General features: G+C 51.0%; 3 protein-coding genes across 3 annotated transcripts; 1 reads left to right on the top strand and 2 right to left on the bottom strand.

Moving 5' to 3' along the window:
• Positions 1-203: 203 nt before the first annotated feature.
• J7337_000640 (uncharacterized protein) lies at positions 204-2,055 on the bottom strand (the record flags this gene model as incomplete). Its single annotated transcript, XM_044818388.1, has 2 exons — positions 204-1,840; positions 1,893-2,055. 2 exons carry the CDS (start codon positions 2,053-2,055, stop codon positions 204-206), a joined length of 1,800 nt encoding a protein of 599 aa, XP_044686090.1.
• A 2,304-nt stretch (positions 2,056-4,359) lies between these two features.
• J7337_000639 (uncharacterized protein) lies at positions 4,360-7,446 on the top strand (the record flags this gene model as incomplete). Its single annotated transcript, XM_044818387.1, has 2 exons — positions 4,360-4,407; positions 4,468-7,446. 2 exons carry the CDS (start codon positions 4,360-4,362, stop codon positions 7,444-7,446), a joined length of 3,027 nt encoding a protein of 1,008 aa, XP_044686089.1.
• A 2,147-nt stretch (positions 7,447-9,593) lies between these two features.
• On the bottom strand, positions 9,594-11,407 carry J7337_000638 (uncharacterized protein; the record flags this gene model as incomplete). The annotated part of the gene is made up of 2 exons (XM_044818386.1): positions 9,594-10,620; positions 10,677-11,407. 2 exons carry the CDS (start codon positions 11,405-11,407, stop codon positions 9,594-9,596), a joined length of 1,758 nt encoding a protein of 585 aa, XP_044686088.1.
• Positions 11,408-12,869: the final 1,462 nt, after the last annotated feature.

The following is a 12,869-nucleotide window of genomic DNA, read 5'->3' as shown; positions in this document are numbered from 1 at the left end:
CCGAAGGCTCTTGTTGGATGTCAATGATGTGAATCACCGCATGGACGGTGGCGAGAAGAGGGTTGCATGAGGAAGAAAGAAGAAGTGAGTGGCCGGGCGGTGTTGGTCATGATTATGTACAACATTCAGCATGCTCCGAAGGTTGAATCGTACAGAGGACGCTTGGGCACGCTGCAATCAGAACTGAAGTTATCCAGAACTGCTTAGTAGCCGGTGAAAGAAGAGCCGCAACCCCAGCTTCGCTCACAGTTGCAAGCACCGGGCTCCTTCCAGAGATCATCCTCGAAGGAGAAGAAGACGGTCTTGTCACCACAGCTCTCGCGGATGGACTTGATAGCCTTGGCCTGCTCAGACTTACCAGGGCAGGCAACGCCGTTGCAGTTACCGCTTGAGGGCCAGCCACACTCCAGGTTGATGACATCGTTGCCCTTGCAGATACCACGGAGGATCTCAAGTTGACCAGCGACGAACTCACCAGCCATGTCAGCGGTGGTTTCAGCGTTGAAGTAAGGGTGGATGTTGGCACCGGTGACATCAACAATATCGCAGATAGTACCCTGAACATCCTCGCGCTCCCAGATGTCGAGGGTCTCGGCGATGGTGTAAGGGCCGGTGTAACCGGAGCACTTCTCCTTGACGACAGTGACGAGCTCCTTAAGCTGCTGGGGAGAACAGAACTTGTTCATGATAGCCTCGTTACCAACAGTGAAGAGCTTGACCTGGTCCCACTGAGCCCACTCGGCGTAGGCGTCGACCTGAGCCTTGATATCGGGGGTTTCGTAAGTGCAGCCAGAGGCCTTGACGAAAACACCGACGATCATGTCAATGCCGTGCTTCTTACAGGCGGGGGCAACAGTCTCGAGTGTATCGCAGTCAGTAGAGTAAGATCGAATGATCTGGAAACCAGCCTCCTTGAGGGCAGCAATGTCCTTGTCAACCTGGTCGGCACCCTTGCACTTGCCGGTAGAGGCGACGTAGGGAGTGTAGGTAATACCGTAGTGGTCGTTTCCACCCTTCAGGTTTCCAGGACTGGAAGGCTTCTTGGGGGTCTTGGGCTTAGGAGCCTCGGAGGGCTTCTCATAGGAGGGCTTGGTGGAAGCAGGAGTCTCGGGGACCTTGCTGGGAGCCTCATAAACAGGCTTGGTAGGCTGCTCCTGCTTGGTGACCTCGGGCTGGGACTTAGGAGCCTCGTAGACAGGCTTAGTCTCCTTGGGAGGCTGGGGCTTAGGGGCCTCGGGAACCTTGGTGGTGGCGGGAACACCGGACTGAGAGTAAGGGCAGACATACACGTAGTCGGTCTCGGTGACAGTAACGACCTGCTCAGGGGCGGTGTAAGTACCAGGAGCGTAGCTGGTAGGGACAGGGTAGACGATGACGGTCTCCTCCTCGCAGGTCTTGGTGATAGGAGCAATGGTGTAAGTGCCAGCAGATGGGCAGACATATGTGGTGGTCTCAATGACACTGGTAACGACACCCTCGTGCTCGGTCTCCTTGGCGTAGGGGCAAGTGACTGTGGTTGCAGTCTCAACGATGGTGGTGACACCTCCCATGGTGTGGGTTCCAGCGGGGACCTTGGTGGTCTCGCCAACGCAAACGGTGGTGGACTCGGTGACGGTCATGGTGGTGGCAGGGAAAGTGTAAGTGCCGGGAGTAGGGCACTTGTACTCCTCCGGAGTCGGGACGGGGATGACCGGGACGACCTTGGTGGTGGTGGGAGCAACAGGCTTGGGAGCCTCATAGGTAGGAACCTCATGAACGGTGGTGGGCTTGGGCTTGACAGCCTCATGAGTTGTGACGGCCTCCTTGGTGGGCTTGGGGGTAGAAGGAGGGTTGGGGACAACTGAAGCAGCGATTAGCGTTTATACAACTGAATACCGATATATTTGACATACGAGTAGGCTCGCCATAGTAAGTGGTCCAGATGGTGGTGCAGGTAGGAACGCAGACCTCTCCACCACGTCGGAACATCTCATGAGCCCGGCGGTGGTGAGGGTAAGCGGCCTGAGCACCGGTAGCCATGGCCGCAACGGCGGCAGCAGCAAGTCCTCCCTTCATATTGAAAAAAAGCTCCGAAATGTCAAATACTGTACGTAAATGTAAGAGTTTGTAGTTGGCGTAGGAAACGAATGCCCGCTAAAAGAGTGAAGCGGTTAATGGAATAGAGGAAAACGAGAGGACGAAAGCGAAAATTAACGAGATGCTCTCTAGATTCGCGAAGGATGGAACCGTGAGGGAAAAGAAAAATCAGAGAAAAGAAGAGGAGAGCGGCATATTATGAGCAGATCAACTGTTATTGCCTCTACCTGCAACCCGGTCTGTTTTGCCTTGGCTGCAGTGCCCAGAGGGTCATGGCATTGACAAAGGATGGCCCTAGTCGAGAATAGCGGTTGAGATGGTACCTGAGATGATGCACGATAGCGGCGTTTGGAGGCCAAAACTCAGGTACCCGTCTGTCCCTGGCCTGTCCTCATGTGCCCTGTGCCTCATGAAATGAACTGGGGTGCTAGTCGCCCAGTCCCAAACGTGGACCATTGTTGGTGCAATATGTCTATCATTGCCTTGACAGCGCTAGAAACCCCAGCATTTGGCCGGGGTTATGGACGAAAAGGAGAAGTTTGTGGAGCACGGGGCACGATGCAATCTCGTGGGTTCAACCAGCCCAAGGGGCATTTGCTCACGTTGTCGATGCCATGCCTCTCCCAAATAAGGTGGTTGGTTTAGGGGGGTCGAGTGTTCGAGACCAATCAGCTAGCTAAGCGGTCAGGGTTGCCTCTGTCGCGAGAACCTGTGGTGAATAAGAAGCGATATTAGTCCAAGGACGAGGCTTCTATGACCGTTGGTTGGTCACTTGATTATTCACAAGGGGAATCGAGATGAGTTGACATCGATTGAGATGCGCGATTGATGTGAACCCGCGCGGGAGATGAGTTTTCAAGTTACGCATCATGCTTAGACTAGTTTTTTTGCATCTCCAAAGTAGAGTCGCTTCCAAGGGTAGCGCCCCGGCTATCGCGGTATCTTGCTTCACAAATTTCATCTATACAACAATCCTCATGTCATGCCGGTTCTTGACTCTGTTCGAAATTCGAATCAGTCGGTTCGTCGGCGAGTGGGGTCAAGAGATTGTTCCTGCATCTGCCATGCTAGCCATGGTCCCCCAATTTACCCTAGCGGAGGTGGCTTCGCGCTTGTGGACCCAGGGGTTTCCGTTCAAGCGTTCTATTTGTTTTAGTGACGCTCAGCGAGTCACCTTGTCGTCACTTTCTCTCAGTCTGAGCCTTTGCGTAATTAACAGCTGCCTCGTATTGGCAACAGGGCCAGAAGCTCCTGTCTCAAAAGGCTCCCCTGTCGGCACAATAGATATCTTGCAGCCTCCATATGCGGGGAATTAATAGATATAGTAATCCGAGAAAGCCGGGGCAAAAGCTTGTCAGTCGGTGGCCGGGTTCTCGCTGGTCGAAGCAGCTAGGCTTGATGTCGGAACCTCAATCTTATAATTGCACTTCGTATTCACCGTCACATCGCACGGTAGTTTGTCTTGCCTGAGATGCTCTAGCCTTTCCAGCCTTTGATGGGCTGTATCCGTACTCTGCGATGAAGCGTCAGTTGGCATCAAGTCAACAGACAATGAATTGACTGATATTCTCGTGTTTTGGTGATCTGCTCATTTGTATGTAAGACTCTGTATCAATAGTAGCCCCTGTATAGGATTTGCAATGTCGATCCATCGGAATCGTCTGACTCAAATGAAGTGAATCTCGCGCGCTGCTTGGCTCCAAGCCGTCGTTATTTAGGCTATGCTCGGCACCAGGACAGAGCAGGGTACCCTTCCAATTAGAGAAGGTCTTTATCTCTAGACATCTCTCAGAACGGAACTACTCGTCATTAGCTATCCGTAGTTTGGGGCTGAATTGATTGTCGACTTGGATTATTGCCAATAATAGTAGCGAATTCAATGCCTTCTCAATCGAGCCCCTTTTGCTGATAGGTTTCCGTGAAGTATGCGGGGAGACGGGAAGCACCAGCGTATGTGCACCGATGCAACATTTCGGTGAGTGGTAGTGTTCATGATGAGTGATTGTACAAGTCCAAGTTCAGGTACTAAGGTAAGGTCATAGAGGCTAATACGGAGTAGGTGCACTTCAGTTAAAGTAGAAAGCGCCATGTCATGTGACCTCGCGATTGTGAAAGTTGCCCAACACGCAGGTAGTAAAATTTTCAGCCTCGCGTCGGCTTCAACATTTCGAGTTGTATCCGTAATTACCTTGCTTGATACAGGGTATTTGTGATATACTGCAAAAATGCTACGGTCCGCAGGTCGTCCGTACGTTTGCTGCAGATGTCTTTCGAACTGCCCTAATGGATTGCGATCTTCTTTTTCTACGCCTTTGGAGTCCTCGAGTGGACGTTATACCGTTTGTTTCATCTCGCACCATGTCAAACATGTCATGGACTAACAAATCCTAGTACGCTACCTCAACCAAGAACCGTCCTCGGGGTGCCTTTGGAAAGACGAACATTCCCACATCCCTTCCCAAAACTTCTCCTGCAGTAGACAAGAGGCCAATTCGGCAAAGATTGCAAGAATGGGTCGCTATCAACGACCCTGACAGGGAGGTAACCCCAATTGTCCCGGATCTTACATTCTGGAACACTGTCACCAATAGCAACACACGTCCTCAATCTACTGGCTCATCCGAATTGGATAATTTCAAGTCTGATTCAGTGAGCATGGTGGGCCCAGATGAGAACTACAGTAAGGAGGATGCTGAAGTCGGCATTGTTGGGCACAAGTCCCATGCTCCAGGCGACCTTGTTGAGATGAAGCAGCCTGGCTCCCGGACACCCTTGTTTGCTATATACTTGGGGTTCTTTGGTCAACGGTATCACTTCTATACCAATACTGGAAGATGGGTGATGAGCATGGGTTTCTCAGCGCTCTTCTCGGTGTCTAAGTTCGCCGCCGCCAAGGAGCTGCAGCCAGTTCTTTCTCTGATTCCTCCCAATGCCACGGCGGACGAGTACGAAGAATTGCGCAAACAAGACCAGGGTCCTGGGCGAGACGTTGGTGCTTATCTGATCAACAAAATGAAGAATTTCATGTTGGAAGCGGACGAGGCCTTCCAGACAAGTCTTAACAATCTAGACAGAGCAAGATCGCTGGTCTCAGATGGGAAAAAGACCAAATACTTGAGTCTGTTCGAGCTTGCCGACTTGTTGTTACCCAATTCCCTCAAAAGGGGCACCCGGTTTCCTCCTGCTGCTTTATACGCAGTTCACACAGCGCTCCTACGAAACGACTTTATTTTCAGGCCATTAAGCCCTTCGACTGACTGCCATCGAAAGGATCATCTTTTTGAGATTTTCCCGTATCAGGATTTCATGATGATCAATCGAGTGACTCTCATGATCCGCGAGTATATTCATCTAATGGCAAAGACTTCAGGAAATATGATGTCTTCTGATATGTCGGATACGGCATTTGGTACTTTCATTTCCAAGGCAAGACAAATCGTTCTTGCCAACAGGAATAAGCGTTCGTGGACGCCTTTTGGAATCCTCACTCCAACTAAAGGAGTCACTCTTGAAACCGGTGAATGGTCCAGGAAACACATAGAGTTCATTCGCTTTCTTGAGTGGTGGGCAAGCTACGACTTGTTCGAGGATTCATCACACTTCCACGCTGATGGTTCTCTCATTTTGCGAGCTCTGGATCTATATGAGGGTGCTGATCTGAATCAGTCTTGCGCATGGACCTTCCTACAAGAGTTGGGGATAATCCCGCCATGGGAAATACCATCCCGCTATAAAGTTCGTTTCCCTGAAGTCAGGATTCAGAGTGGAGGCGGCCTCATTCGAGAGACTCCAGTTAATATCGAGGACTCAACTCGATCAGACGTGGCGGAGGGTGCCAGACGAGACTGGGCCGACACCCCTGTCTTCTGCATTGACGCCCCTTCTACCATACTTATTGATGATGGTATCTCTTTAGAACGAACAGACAAACCTGACGAATTCTGGATTCACGTGCATACAGCCGATCCAGCATCCGGTATTCGACCCAACTCTGAGCTGGGCAGGTTCCTCGAGCTGATACCTGAGAATATCTACCTTCCTGGCCACTTTCAGGCCATGCTTCCAAACGATCTGGGTCTGGACAATTCAGGAGACTACAAGTCGGGCAGTTTGGTTGAACAATACTCGCTTGCTGATGGTCGACCAGCCCTGACCTTTAGTGCCAGGCTTAACGAGTACGGAGATCTTCTAGACTACAAGATCGAGCCAGGTACTTTGCACAATGTCAAGTACCTGGATCCAAGAGATGTTGCTGAGTTTTGTAACGAACCTCCACCCCCTCCAGTATCTGACCAGACTCTTGTTGTTGGCGAGCCACCCAACAAGTTAGACGTGGCACCGAACCGCCCCTTGATGTCAGCTAAGGAGTTGGATGACAGGAGCAAAGAGGACCTTTTGATCCTTCACCGTCTGTCTCAGGCTCTCAGGAAAAGGCGTCTGGAAAAGGGGGCCTGGCCAGTTTTCTTGCCAGGCGCTTCCGTTACTGTGGCTTTCGAAGATGTCCCCATGGAGCAAGCAGAAGGAACCAGGGTCCTGCCAGCTGACCCCTATATCAAGGTCGGCTACGACGCATTCAACGGTGCCTCTGTGGTGACTAACACAATGGTGCTTGCCGGTGAGATTGCTGCTCGATGGAGCTCTGACCGTAAAATCCCTTTACCGTACCGACGAGACGCCAATTCGCAGACGAATAGGACCAAACTTCTCGAATACGCCACGAAAGAGCTCTACCCTCTGCTCGAGAAGGGCATCGCTCCTTCAGGAGCGCAACGTCAGGAGCTGACACGCTTGACTGGTGGCATCGAGATGTCGGCAGAACCCGGCCCTTATTTCATGCTCGGTCTGGACATGTATGCCAAAGCCACTTCTCCTCTTCGCCGTTTCTCTGACCTCATTGTCCACTGGCAAATTCATGCAGCATTGGCACATGAGCGGCAGGTAAACCGCAGGCTAGACCCCAAGACTGATGATCTGAATGACATATTGCCATTCACGGAGGAGACACTTCCCAACACGCTCTCACTGTTGCGTATGCGCGAGAGAATGGCCCGGACTGTGTCTCGCGGCACCCAAGAGTGGATGCTCATGGCGGTTGTGCGGGCTTGGCAGTTTGAAGGAACAGCACCTAAGCGCATGAGTTTCACAGTTGATGCTCGTTGGAAGCAAGGCGTGTCCGGTCGGGTAGACCTATTCGATATGCCGGCCCTCTTATCCACCGACGGTATCGATGGCCTCGTGCTCATCAAGGATATCAAGGTGGGCGACAAGTTCGATGTTGAGCTGGCAAATGTCAACGTCCACGCTCGCAGCATGTTTGTCAAAGCGCTCAAGCACTACCCAAACACCCGGGCAGAACTACAGGGACGTTAGCCAGCCGGCACTCTCCCCGGACGCCCCGTCCCTGGCCCCGGCCTCGTGAGCTGCGCCCCAGGGTCTTCTTTGGTCTTCTCGAAGCAAGACTTTGTTGGGGTGGAAAGAAACACTAAGTTTGAGCGTCACCGCCTTGACGGCGAAACCATGGCTTGTAGCATCGTGAGCGAGATTGGCGGTGTTTATGTCTCACATCTCTTTCCTCTGTCTCCACGCTCCAACGTCTCTCCGCCTTTTTCTCAATGGCTCTCAGCAATAAGCCATCGACTGACGTGGAGTCGCTCATCTCTTCCCCGCATTTTCGCACATCCTATCGAGTTGCCCCCTGCGTAAGAAAAACATGGGGTTTCTTGCCTGTAGACTTGATTGACAGAAGCAGTGAAGTGGTCCTCGGGGGTGTCGTGCTTGAAATGACGATACCCATTTTAACCATTTTAAGGGGGGAATAGCTGACGACAGATCTCCCCCTTGCCCGATGCACGTCACTTGTATCATACCTGTACCATATTTTTACATGACCAGCACAAACTTGCGGTAGCTTTAGGAATCTAAAGCATGAGATGTACAGTAGATCATCCATTTATAGAACCACATATTAACAAAATTCCATCGATGCCAATACTGCATGTCGCAAGTGACCATCGACGCAAGTCTTCCCTTACTGTAAGCAGCATCATATCCTCGGCTAATAGCCTCACGGACAGACACACACACTCACACGACATCCTTTCAAACAACCCATATCCCTGCCAAAACATCCATACTACGAATTACAGCGTCTTTTTTTACATGCTTGACACTCTGGGGCACTTCGCTAGGGCACGTGGAATGCGGTCACGCGCACAGAGAGAACAGACCAGCCCGCGTCCTGTTTCCCCAACAATTTTGCTGCTTTGCATCTCAATTGGTGATCGACATAGACGATGTGTTGATTGGACCGTTTCGTAAAGCTGCGCTTCGGATGTGGCAAAGTCGAATTTGTCTGCAAGAGGTAAAGGCTAGGACGACTAAGTTTTCAGGGCCAGTATGATCAGCAAGGGACGGCAAAGTCAAAACCCTCATTTGTCCCCTGTCAAGCTTACTTATTATTGACCTGCGTTGTGATGACGAAATAAATGTATGCCACGTTAGGCTATAGGGACGCATGCACAGATTCTCACATGGGCAAATAGTCAGAAAAAAAATCGAGATGATGGGAACACCATATTATTATATCATGAATGCTTTTGTATAGTTTTGTCATGGCTTCCGTCCGGTCCGCCCGATTACGTCGAGATGCGACCCCCTGTCTCTTTTTTTTATGTACAACCAATTCACCATTGCACTGAAGACCCGGTCCTGTTGCCATTTGCCGTTTGTGTCCTTCTTGTTCTTCTTCTTCCTTTGTTTAAATTGTCCCTGTCCTGCCTGGCCTTGACCGTCCCGTAGAGTCGCCGTAGTCGCCGAAAAAAATCAATTGACCCCATGGCCTGTACCCTTCCCTTCCCTTTCCTGATCAGTCCATAACCGCCCGAGGCCGTCTGTGATCCGTAGTACCCACTTGCCCATGGGATATCATCAAGTGAAAAAAACAAAACCCTTGCCACAAAAGGAAGACGGGAACAAAAAAACTATAACGCCGAATATCCCCCGGGCCTGTGACCTCTGGAATGGCTTTTTCCCGTTGCCCCGATTTCGTAGTCGGAACCCGGGTACCGGGGGCGTCACGGGGTAGGTTGCTCCATCGTAAAAAGAAAAGCCTGATGGCGCCTTTGGTGTGAGCTGCCTCTCCTTTACCCATGAAAATCCCTCGCAGCTACCCCAGCTCTTCCACAATAAACACGGTGCTTTTCTTTAGCCCTTTCGTCTCCATCCATTCGCTGTTGCAGACCGTGCATCAAAGATAGAAATGCGATTCCGGGGCCACTTTCCAAGATGTCGTCGTGACACTGGCACAGACTCCCCGTCAACAAGCCTTTACTTCGTGATAGTCGCGGTAGTATGGCCGATCAATGCCAATTATCTCCGAAATTCCCGTATATAGATAGATGCGCTTTTTTTATGTTGTCATGGCGTCGTTTCAGCTCACACTGAGTGAGTCACAAGCTTATAAGCTTGTTCAAAATCCAATCGCGTCGCTAAAAGAAAGTCGAACGCTTGTGTATCCATTACTTCCTCCAGCCAACGTTCCAAATAACGTGGGCGATATCACGGGCTGTATTGACTGTGTCAATAACTCGACCGAAAATGCCGTCTCCGGATTGTATTTCGCCCTCCTCATAAGGCATAAACATACCGGATGGTGTGCGTCGCATGCCCGCAGGCTCCTCACAAAGACTGCCTGACGAGATGGATCTGCTCAGGCCTCCATTGGCACCTTCGCTGGGAGGTGACGCCCACCCTGAGCGGGGACTAAATAAAGCGTCGTCAAGACCATCATCATGGTCTTCCTCACCGAAAAAGAACTTTCCTGATTGTTTAGTAGGTCTTAGCGTCTCCTGTGAAGATGAAGGAGACATGAGAGGGCTTCGGGAGTGCTTCATTGCAGTCTCTCGTGGCTCAGGAGTGTCTTCCCGATACTTGAGGGTGGTGGACGGCAACATGGCAATTGTCTTGCCTTCAGCAGCTGGCTTTGACTTCATAGCCTTGCGTCGAGAAATGGGCCTCTTTTTGGTCCTGACTCGTTTCATCATCACGCCATCATCTGAGTCGCTATCTGAAACAAAGTGCTCATCGACCATTTCATCCTCATCTTCGCCCTTGGCTTCGACAGCTATACACTGCTCGACTTGCTCATTGAAGTGAATGTGTTTTCGCTCAGAGTTGGGAGAAATGATTCCAGATGACTCGACTGAAGGAGCAACACTGCTGCTGTCTCCGCTCAGCCGACGTGATGCGAAGGGATAGGCGAAGTAATCTGTTGATGAGCGACCAAGGTGTGGCCGAAGAATTCCTCGTGTCTCTTGGGCCTTGACAGCCGCGGTGGCCTGCTTTAATAATGAAGCTGTAGACAGTGATCGCTGAAGCATCACTTCGGACATGCTTCTCTTCTTGAGGATAGGCTTCTTGTTGAGGTTGACCAGTGAGTCAGCTTTGGATAACGACACGCTCGAAGGCTCAGTATGTGTAGGATGGAGGTTCTTGGGTCCCGACTGCAATGGGCCATAGAGCCAGGTGACATCACAATCCTTAAGCCTAGGGAACGTAAGCATTTTGGTAGAGTCAAATGGAATATTTCGAGGGAAACAAACCAGTTGAGAGATTCGGGGGAGATGGTCTTGAGATTGTTTTTGGCCTTCATCCAGGTCCTCCAAGAAGCATTCTCTAACCGAGCACTGTTGGGGAACTCACCCCGTCGAGTGACCACATATCGCCATGATGACCAGATATCTTCCTCTCTCCACTCATGAGATAGATAATCCACCTGACGGGATGGTCGACTTGACACTGCAGTGTCGTCCTCTGCTGCATGTTCGGACTTTTCATGTTCAGGCGTTTCGGGCCTCGATGTATCATCAGAGACCTCTTCAGAGTTCTCGTGTTCCGCAGGAGAAACAGTGTAAGAGTCGCCAGTTCGTGGACTGGGCGGTGGCTCTAGGTTGTCATCATGGTGGATTTCAGGGCGGATCTCTGGGTGAACATAAAATTTCTCCTGCGCAAAGGACGGAAACATGAAGTGATCCTCAGGTGATTCAGCGAGTCCAATGTTGTCGTCGTAGTCAGAGGCAATAGAGAGATTAGTGGCAGGAGTAGATGCGTAGGAGAGATCGACAGAGTCGGCGTGGACGGTACGGGGAGACGAGGGAGCAGATGAAGAGTTAGATTCGGCGTAAGACTTGGATGCAGGCTTGTAATGGTCGCTGAGGTGAGAAGAAGTGGAAAATGGTGAATTCGATGAGATGAAGTTGGAGCGAGAATGTGAGCGTCGTAGGCCGGAGCCAGCGAAGTAACCGTTGTCGTCGGATGGAAGAACGACAGCCATGATGGGAGTGTGAGGAAAACCAGAGGAATCTTTGTCAATGCCGAAGCACCCAGGAAAGGTGAAATTGGGAGGGCTCGAGGTTAGAGACTCATGGATACAGGCGAGTGCAAAGGCAAACAAAACGTATGTTAGGTATGCTATCGATTTGAGATGAATTGACGAGAGAGTCGAAGATCTAGCGTAGGTACGAAGTATAGAGAATAGAATGGATTTCACAATGTGGGTGGGGGGCCAGGCTTATAGCAGTTTGTAGTTGCAGGCGTATAGTCAACCTAAAGAGCCCGGACAAGTGCTTGAGCAAACAGCAGGCGATAGCCGTAGCCGGGGTCCTTGGGGGCAGGTGGACAGGTTCTGTTTGGGGCTAGTTTCTAGCGTACTGTACCGGAGGAGTACGTAGCGTAACCCGGCGCTGGTGTTGTGGGTGTGTGTGTTTTCCTGGGCGTGTACTGTACTAGGGATGGATGGGGATGGCAGGCCAGGGATGAGCTAAACCTGGTCGAGGCGTGGTGGCGTTGAAGCGACTAGAGACCTCCCCCAGACCCAGTTGCGGTGACGAATTTCGTGGGGACCGCCCAGGTGTGGTCTGGTCGAGTCCTTACTGTTCGTTCGTTATGCACTGACACTTCGGTCACCGGCCGGATAGCGGAGTCTTGCGCCCGCTGCGATGGTATTGGGCAGACGGTTACAGTGGGTGTTAAGGGTAGTGGTTGGTGATTGAATCTGCTCCGGGTCAACTGGGTTGGACAATGAAAGAAAGGAAGAGGAGGAGGAGGATGAAGAAGTTGGAGGAATGAATAAGTCGCAGTGATTGAAGACGATGAGAAGGGAATATAGGTAAGTAGGTAAGGTAAGATAGTCAGAAGGCATCCAGGCGAATCTGAGAAAGAGCGGGGATAAAAACGAGGGAGAGATGATGGAATAGTACATACCTAGGTAGGCACTCAGGTCACTTGTGGGAAGAAGGAAGGGAGAGCGGGGGAGATAAGGTAAGGTAAGAAGCCACCAGAGACGGCGGCGGCCTTGACCTTAGGTATCCTCGAGACCGCAAGTCAATTACTACCAAAATTCTAGTAGGGCAGTACTGTAGAGTACATGCGTAAGTATCTATAGTATTAACTAAGGTAAGGTAAAGTACCTTAGACCTGAGATAGTAGTCCAAGGACACTGACGACAATCCATAAACTCTGTCATGTCAAGGGACCGATGAGATGATTGTGGATGGCGCTCAATCGCCCTACCTCCTCCTCATTATGAGAAGACCTTTAAACTTCAGAGAGCGATTACGATTGCGATACAGACGCAGTCACAAAAAATGATGGACGTAGATATAGTGCTGCTGGCTGCGGCTACGGTCAGATTATCGGTAGTTGAGGGGAACGGTGAGAGGAGGAGTGCAGTGTCGCAATACTGAGGTGACCAACAGAGACAGTCGGTAATTATTGTAACTAGGTAGGTAGGTATT

The sequence above is a fragment of the Fusarium musae genome, chromosome 1, assembly GCF_019915245.1.
Source record: "Fusarium musae strain F31 chromosome 1, whole genome shotgun sequence".
NCBI classification, from domain to species: domain Eukaryota; kingdom Fungi; phylum Ascomycota; class Sordariomycetes; order Hypocreales; family Nectriaceae; genus Fusarium; species Fusarium musae.
The sequence above is the reverse complement of the archived record's forward strand: the minus strand, read 5'-3'. Positions and strand labels throughout refer to the sequence as shown.